This window comes from Hippoglossus stenolepis, chromosome 1 (assembly GCF_022539355.2).
Source record: "Hippoglossus stenolepis isolate QCI-W04-F060 chromosome 1, HSTE1.2, whole genome shotgun sequence".
Classification (NCBI taxonomy): domain Eukaryota; kingdom Metazoa; phylum Chordata; class Actinopteri; order Pleuronectiformes; family Pleuronectidae; genus Hippoglossus; species Hippoglossus stenolepis.
The window spans coordinates 24582962-24592008 of NC_061483.1; the positions used below are offsets into that span (position 1 = coordinate 24582962).

General features: G+C 38.8%; 1 protein-coding gene across 1 annotated transcript; it reads left to right on the plus strand.

Annotated features, from left to right (window-relative positions):
* The first annotated feature begins 3467 nt into the window (after window positions 1-3467).
* On the plus strand, window positions 3468-8237 carry LOC118109154 (xaa-Pro dipeptidase). The gene is made up of 7 exons (XM_035156019.2): window positions 3468-3613; window positions 4213-4276; window positions 5762-5809; window positions 6331-6392; window positions 6773-6817; window positions 7906-7981; window positions 8196-8237. The coding sequence occupies exons 1-7, from the start codon at window positions 3468-3470 to the stop codon at window positions 8235-8237; spliced, it is 483 nt and encodes a 160-aa protein (XP_035011910.2).
* The last annotated feature ends 810 nt before the right edge of the window (window positions 8238-9047 follow it).

The following is a 9047-nucleotide window of genomic DNA, read 5'->3' on the forward strand; positions in this document are numbered from 1 at the left end:
CAAATTTTACATGGTGTCTCTCAGAAATTAGTTTTATAAGATTGATTTTATATACACTACCGTTCAAAAGTTTGGGGTCACTTAGAAATTTCCTTATTTTTCAAAGAAAAGCACTGTTTTTTTCAATGAAGATAACATTAAATTAATCAGAAATACACTCTATACATTGTTAATGTGGTAAATGACTATTCTAGGTGGAAACGTCTGGTTTTTAATGAAATATCTACATAGGTGTATAGAGGCCCATTTCCAGCAACTATCACTCCAGTGTTCTAATGGTACATTGTGTTTGCTAATCGCCTTAGAAGACTAATGGATGATTAGAAAACCCTTGAAAACCCTTGTGCAATTATGTTAGCACAGCTGAAAACTGTTTTGCTGGTGAGAGAAGCTATAAAACTGGCCTTCCTTTGAGCTAGTTGAGTATCTGGAGCATCACATTTGTGGGTTCGATTATACTCTCAAAATGGCCAGAAAAGAGAACTTTCATGTGAAACTCGCCAGTCTATTCTTGTTCTTAGAAATGAAGGCTATTCCATGCGAGAAATTGCGAAGAAACTGAAAATTTCCTACAACGGTGTGTACTACTCTCTTCAGAGAACAGCACAAACGGGCTCTAACCAGAGTAGAAAGAGAAGTGGGAGGCCCCGGTGCACAACTCAGCAAGAAGACAAGTATACTAGAGTCTCTAGTTTGAGAAATAGACACCTCACAGGTCCTCAACTGGCAGCTTCTTTAAATGGTACCCCAAAACGCCAGTGTCAACGTCTACAGTGAAGAGGCGACTCGGGATGCTGGCCTTCTAGGCAGAGTGGCAAAGAAAAACCATATCTGAGACTGGCCAATAAAAAGAAAAGATTGATATGGGCAAAGAACACAGACATTGGACAGAGGAAGATTGGAAAAAAGTGTTATGGACAGACAAATCAAAGTTTGAGGTGTTTGGATCACACAGAAGAACATTTGTGAGACGCAGAACAGGTGAAAAGATGCTGGAAGAGTGCCTGACGCCATCTGTCAAGCATGGTGGAGGTAATGTGATGGTCTGGGGCTGCTTTGGTGCTGGTAAAGTGGGAGATTTGTACAAGGTAAAAGGGATTTTAAATAAGGAAGGCTATCACTCCATTTTGCAACGCCATGCCATACCCTGTGGACAGCGCTTGATTGGAGCCAATTTCCTCCTACAACAGGACAATGACCCAAAGCACACCTCCAAATTATGCAAGAACTATTTAGGGAAGAAGCAGGCAGCTGGTATGCTGTCTGTAATGGAGTGGCCAGCGCAGTCACCAGATCTCAACCCCATTGAGCTGTTGTGGGAGCAGCTTGACCGTATGGTACGCAAGAAGTGCCCATCAAGCCAATCCAACTTGTGGGAGGTGCTTCAGGAAGCGTGGGGTGAAATTTCTACAGATTACCTCAACAAATTAACAGCTAGAATGCCAAAGGTCTGCAATGCTGTAATTGCTGCAAATGGAGCATTCTTTGACGAAAGCAAAGTTTGAAGAACAAAATTAATATTTCGAATAAAAATCATTATTTCTAACCTTGTCAATGTCTTGACTATATTTTCTATTCATTTTGCAACTCATTTGATAAATAAAAGTGTGAGTTTTCATGGAAAACACGAAATTGTCTGGGTGACCCCAAACTTTTGAACGGTAGTGTATATATATATATACAATTAATAGTTGACTGATTGTAGTTGTCTTGTTCACCATGTGTACCAATGATTCTGCAACCCGATCTCCTGTCTCCCTGTCCTCTCAGACCTGTCTGAGTTTAAAAACATTTAGTGCCTTGTTGTGAAGAAGAATTAGCCAAGCCCTAACCTATGTTTTCTCCCACACAGGTTGTAAATAGCAATTTAAAACCACACATTTACTTAAAAAATCGAAACTTTTCTAACCTTAATTAACCTTATTTCTTGTGCTTTATTTGTTAAATATAAATGATAAATAAGGTCTAATGATACCCTTTCTGGTTCCTCTACCTTCTCTATAAATCAAAAACACTAATTTGTTGAATTGATGTAGCAAATTATCAGGCTCTAAAACTTAATCACATACTGCATCACTAAATAAGTGACAATGTAAACACATTTCCATTTAACCTGGCATTAGTCTTAAATTGTATTTTTTTTCCCCCCAACAATTAAAAATGAAGACCAGTTCAAACTTTATAGGGAAGTGTTTATTCTAATACTCTTTTTTTCAACTGACTTTCTTTGTTAAGAAGCTTGTCAGTCTGTTGCTTTCCATTACAATTTAGTTTCCTTTCCCTTTCCTTTATTGATGACTCTACACCTATGGCCAGTAAGCAGGTATTGCCAGAATGAACATTCTCTGCCTTACATACAGAGAAGGAGAAAATGTGGCCAAACATGTCAACCAAGTGAAAAAACAAAATAATATAGTTGATAATATTAATAACATCATCCATTTATGAAGCAGATGGGAGATGAAGCTGTAGCGGGTTTCCTGACCCAGTTCTCAAACAAAGGGACCCAAAGTCTCCCAGTGCGGTTTCAGCCTGGCTTCTCTGGCACACAGGTTCAGTTACTCTCAATGGAACAGATCATAGGCCGTGTACACACCGGGTATTGACTTGTGGTTTCTGTGATCCGATCACAAGTGGACAGCTCTGAGTGTGTGCGTTCACACTTGGCGTTAAAATGTGGCCCCACATGCGTCTTGTGATCGGATCTCAGATTGGATCTCACCTCCCCGCTCTATTCAAAGAAACACGTACGTCCTTTCTGTTCACGAAGACCAAGTTATGTTTTTTATACCCAGTCTGAGTACATACCCTTTATTCCTTAAGTGTGCATGACATGAAATGGGTGCCCTGGTTGGTTAGGATATCTTTTAAGATCCCCACCCAGGACATGACCTGAAGCTTTGCCTTCACAACACTGTTTTGCAGAAATGGTATGCAAAGGCACTGCATCTGGATATTACATTTCATTATCCACAAGGACCAACACAAAGTGATGATCCTTGTGTGGTTCTGTGAAATCTCCCAACGAGGTCGATACTAACACGTTCAAACAGGATCTCGATAAGTGGCAATGGTCATAAAGATGTTCTTGGAGTGGCTGAGTGGCATATCCCCATGTAGTCCGGGCAAGTCCATCCCATAAAATGTACACCCATAACTTTTAATCTTTTTAATCAAACCTTTTTTGATTACCATAAAAGTTCAATATAATAAAATGATAGCCAGCATTAATGGATTGCAAAAATGTGTCACACCTGCCTTACAGAGAAATACGTTGTGACTGTATGTGAACATAAATGAATTAACACATTAAACATTTTGTTGCTGAGTTATGTATTCACCTCAGTAAATCCAGCTAAAACTGCACAACATCCTAGTTTTTCCTCATGTAATCATCTGAGCAGAATATGCTGTCCCCCTGCTTTCTTCCGTCTGACTTATAATTTTCTTTATTTGTGTCCTTGCTGATGGTTTCCCTTCTGCAGGAGTCCTTCTTCCACTGGGCCTTTGCAGTAACTGAGCCTGACTGTTACGGAGCCATTGATGTGGACTCTGGGAAATCCATCCTTTTCGTTCCCAAACTGCTGGACAGCTATGCCACCTGGATGGGAGAGTGAGTCCCACCAATCCTCACAGAGCTGTGTACATGGCCAACAATCATCACCAGCGACTGCAGAGCTGGGAGCTCGACAGGGTTAATAAAGTCATTTGCTCCACAGTTAGATTGTGTTTGAATTAAATTAGTTAATTGTAAATGCATCTAAAATTCACAACATAGTAATTTCTGACTATACATCGACTTTTTTTGCACTATATTGGACATTATGAATTGCTCAAATAATAGATTTTTTTAATATACTAATTGCTTGTTTTGGAAATAATTAATCATTTTGCAAAATGCCCCAAATCCTCGTTAAGATGAAATTTGATTGCAGATTCACAATAATAATTCACACGTTTGGCAACAAGGTAATTGCTATAAAACCTTGCATCATTCCTGTCATCTATATAAAAAGCCCATTTCACTCAGGAGTTACTTAATCAGCACAACAATGTACTAATGTTGTCATTAGTTTTGCTTTGTCCCTCTGGTCTTTCTTCTGAATCCATAAATTGTTTTCACTAAACTGTAACATAATCCATCTATTTTTGTCTTTTACTGTGTTTATTCAACTCCTCTTTTCCACCTGTGTGTTTTGCATCTGTTGACAGGATCTTTACTAAAGAGCACTTCAAGGAGAAGTACGCTGTTGATGTGGTGCAATACGCCTGTGATGTAAGTCTGTCAGTGTTTGTGTCACTCTTTGTGGGTGTGTGACCTTTTTCATGTGCAGTAACTGAACCTTGATGCAAAGTCACCGAGCTATGAAGTTACAGGAAATGACATCAGTGACTTCACAGACTGTTTTAAAGGTGAAAGTCGTCTTCTCTTCTCCTCTTGTCAAAGAAAAAGACCAGTGGCAGCAAAAACACTGGACCTGCATCATTTATATTTGATCAACTAAACCTGTTATTCAAAGGGATTAAAGTAGAGATGAGCATTGAAATTTGAAGATAGAGGCCTGTTTGCATTTGATTAGATGTTTTGGACATTGTGATGTAAAAGCTCTGGGGGACAATTCATAGCATCAGTGAAAGTGGGAGTAGCTGAGCTCATCCAAAGCACGTGCGCCACCATACTGAAAATTAATTTGTTGGAACAATTCATCAGTGGGCACAGCTCAGGCTAAATTCTCTGGGGAATTGTTTATTAATGTAATAAAAAAAAAAATACTCACTCCAGTCCAGACTGCCTAATTGCTTATTCTGAGAGTTTGGGAAACAGTCATGTATAGAAGTGTTGGCAGCAGATTCCCACGGGAGCCATATTGGAGGCTTGACAGCTCTGGAGCTATAATGGAAACATGCATGTTAACAAATCAAAACAATATATTCAGATTATAATATCACAGCTTCTACTGGTGAACTAATCACTTATGATCACATTTCATTTCTATATTTACACTGTGACCTTTTCTATGACTCATCCATTCATATTTTTAAATTTCTCCACCTACCTGAGGTGTTAGATGTACTAATTAATCACCGGTTGAGATGGAGGTAACAGATTCTGTATCTCTGTGACAACATCTTTAGGAAAAACTTTGTTCAGCAAGTCGCGTATTATCTCAAATATCTTTAATTGAAGTGTTTGCATTGATTTTGGTTTCATTATATTTTAAGAAAACCTCATTACTCTGCACAGAAAGCTCCACATTCTGGTTTTACTTGACTTACAAGTGTGTTTAATTCAACTCCTCCAAATATGAGTGAATCTTATTTGGGCATAGAATACATTTAAAACTCTTAAAGGTTAAATCAATAAAGTCTCTAATTGTTTTTCATACTTTCAGTCAATAGTTAAACTAGTTGAATCATTTCAATCACGACACGTATTCTAGTGTCAAAAAATTGAACTGCAATGTAGATTTGAGGTGATTTAGGTGCTTTGCTTTACATTTAGAAAGAAGCCAGTTTTAATAAATCAAAACAATCCTCCAGGATCACCACGGTGTCTTTTGTTAGGAATCTTGACATTTAGGCTTTTAGCAGAGGAGTCAGCGTGCTGCAGAGAACCAGAGAGACCACCTTGCCACAATGGCGCCTGCCAGAGTGACCTTTATTCTGCTGCCTGAGAGTCGAAGAGGGATGATGTTTGTTGTTTCTGCTGCTCTATTGTGGGTCTCGGTCTACTAATCACTTCTTCCCTGCTTCCCTTCAGATTGTTGATGTCCTGTCCAAGCTGACACCAGCAGTGCTCCTAACGCTGGTATGCATCACTCATTCTTACCTGATAATATCCGGAGATATATACATTTACTGGATATCAGACGACTGATGACAAGAGCAACTCTTCGTTGAGTGTGTCGAGTGGGTAATTTTTACAGAATAGTCTTCAGGGAAGGAGGCCTGTAAAAGCTTCAGTCAGATGTGCCTCACCCCATCTTGTCTTGCTTTATGTTTGTGCTTCAGCTCATTCATCATAACAAAACAAAAAAACAATGAATCCTGTTATTGTGTTTGTGTATTAACTGAACTAAAGTGGCATAATATATCTGCTATTTACAATCGGTGTCAGCTTCAAAAACTGATTATTGATCTGTTTCTAAAGATGCAGTTTGATAATTCATGTATACTCCTCTCACTACTTCTACAGATGCAATAAACTAAATATTTTCCATTGGTTATTTTTGGAATATATCATCATCATGAATATAAACCAGCCTCATGCTCTGTTTCTGTGTTTAAATGCAGTTGGTGGTGATTTTGTTTGTTTTTCTTTCCATGCAGCGAGGACAGAATACAGATAGTGGGAGCATCTGCCGTGAAGCCTCCTTTGAAGGAATTAGTGGGTATGTTTATTTGGCATCAATTTGCATGAACATCATTGTACTTTCTTTTACTATGGGGGGGGGTCTTTAACTACCAAGGATACAGAAGACTCTTATGCACACTGCGGCAGATTAACCTATTTCTGAACACACTGTAATGTAATTAAGCTGCCTTTGTTTGTGAGTTATCAATTCATGTAATGATACTGTTGTCCTTCGCACTAGTCTTTCTTCTTTTGTCTTTTAACTGAATATATTTCATTATTTTATCCCCTCTACACTCTGACCTTTACTGCTTTGAAAAGTCTCTGTTCTTATTATCAAAGTAAAATAACCATTAGCATCAGATTGCATTATATATCTATAATTGTACTCTTTCTTGTTACATTTTTTTAAATCAGGTTCCAAGTGAACAACACTCTCTTACACCCAGTCATTGTGGAATGGTAAGTAATTAGAATTTGTTTTATAATTTTATTGACAAAGTCACATTTTACAGTCAGATTCAGATTGAATACACAAACCTCTTTAATTACAGCTGCCCAGTCGTGTGTGTGTGTGTGTGTGTGTGTGTGTGTGTGTGTGTGTGTGTGTGTGTGTGTGTGTGTGTGTGTGTGTGTGTGTGTGTGTGTGTGTGTGTGTGTAATCAGAAACAGGGGCTTTTTTCCCTCTAAGAGTCAGAGGTCGGTCTACACAGCTGTAATGGACTTCGTGCTTGCCTGGTCGTCCTTGGCATTAGAGTTTGCAGCCTCCAGATGAATTGACATTTTCTGAAATGAGGAGTAATGCTGTTCAGGCACACCTCCTGAGGAGAAGGGCTTGATTGAACCCCTTCGCCCCCTCTTCTCTCCACAGCTCCCATGGTTCTCTTTTTTTTTTAATGGGCTATTTTTTCTTTCAATTTCATTAGTGTTACTATTGGTTACCGCTGCCTTGTGTTATTTACTTGCTTCTATTGTTGTAGAAATCCTTAATACTCTTTAGTTTGTTCTTAATTTCTAGTCATTTAAGGTGCAGCTACTGTTTTTCCAACCCAAATAAATCAGCCAAATGATCTTAGAGCCAAGATTTAAATCAAAGCTGGTACAGTTTTATATATAGTTCTACACCATTAAACTTGTTTAGGGACCTGTACTATTGATTTTCATTAAAGGTCAAGATCACAGCATGGGGTCAAGACTTGGCTCCTTGGTAATGCAATGGAAATACGTTGAAGGCAAATATATATGCATACACAGCTGAAATGGTCTTTAATTCACTTACATATTTCATTTATAAATATTTATATGTGTTCATTTGTAATAATAAGCATTTCTTTGAGTGCATCTCTAGAATTGTAAATGTAGATCATGAGACTGTCTATCAACTGGATAGAAATCTCAGCTCAGGACAGCCTCCCTGTGACCCTTACAGGATAAGTGGTCTAGACAATGGATGGAGGATCTTCAGCCATCACACTACAGATACTGTATTCCTTGAGCTTAACGTGAGAGTTGAATGAATTCTGACTTCATGTTTCCATCTGTTTCTGCAGCCGTCTCATTAAGAATGATATGGAGCTTGAGGTCCTGCGCTACACCAACAGGATTTCCAGTGAAGCCCACAAAATAGTGAGATCCTTCTTTGTTAGACAGGACACTCACATAAGTATATTTTAATTTTAAAACAATAAAAAGATGAAAACACAGAAATGTGAAGTTCAGAGCTTGAAATTAAAAACCTAAAGTATCAAAGTGTATCAAGCGGCTCATTGAGTTTAGAGCATCAGGATCCTCTGAGGCTGTGAACTGTTTAAATGCTATTGATTTTAACTTCATCCTGTAGCTTAGAGCCCAGCGGTTAACACAGATAGCCTTTGACCAATAAGCTGTAACATTAAAGCTTTATTTTTCCTGTGCACAAGATTTAACTTTATTACCATGAATAACCTTCAGGGGTGGAGCAGCAGTTCACCTCACAGTGTTATGTCTCTGAAATCACTCAGTATTGTTTCCCTCTGTTATTTCACTAATTCTATTGATCACCAGTATGGTCAGATGTTTTTATGTTGCATGTTTTTACCCATAAGTCCCCAAAGTCTCTAATTTCCGTAGTTTTTCAGATATGACATTGTCCTTAAAGGTTTCAAGGCAATGTTCTCTCTAATCAGCATCTGCTCGCAGGCCCCCTCACTGACATTTGAACTCTTTATACACAATTTGCATAAATGCTGCAGACTATGTTTGAGGATTAATCCACATTTGTTAATGTCGTTTTAAAACTGGAGATGACACAGAAAGTGCAACAGCATCAAATAAACAAGGAGAGAAAGATACCAGAAAACTAATTAGGCTAAACAGTTGCTCAGCAGAAATAGATGCACCTACTTAGACTCCTTTGCTTCAAGTAGAGTCATGATCCTTAGAGCCAGCAGGGAGGTGCAATAGTCTAGGCCTGAGATGACCTGAGCCTGGACCAGAAGCTGCGGTGCCTTCTGAGTGAGAAGGGGATGTATTCTCCTGATGTTGTGCAGCATGTATCTACAGGAACGGGTTGTTGCAGTAATGTTGGCAGTAAGGGAGAGATGACTGTTGAGTGTCACACCCAGGTTCCTAGCAGTCTGGGTGGGGGCTAACACAGAGTTGTCAAAGGTAATAGTCAGGTCATGGGTGGGAGAGCCTTTCCCTGGAAGGAAAA

Bases quoted from the DNA above. Each gene is read 5' to 3' on its own strand.
- LOC118109154 (XM_035156019.2), top strand. From the start codon at position 3,468: ATGGTTTCCCTTCTGCAGGAGTCCTTCTTCCACTGGGCCTTTGCAGTA. The intron at 6,818-7,905 runs GTAAGTAATTAG...CTGTTTCTGCAG, and splicing joins CACCCAGTCATTGTGGAATG to CCGTCTCATTAAGAATGATA. The intron at 7,982-8,195 runs GTGAGATCCTTC...TTCATCCTGTAG, and splicing joins CCAGTGAAGCCCACAAAATA to CTTAGAGCCCAGCGGTTAAC.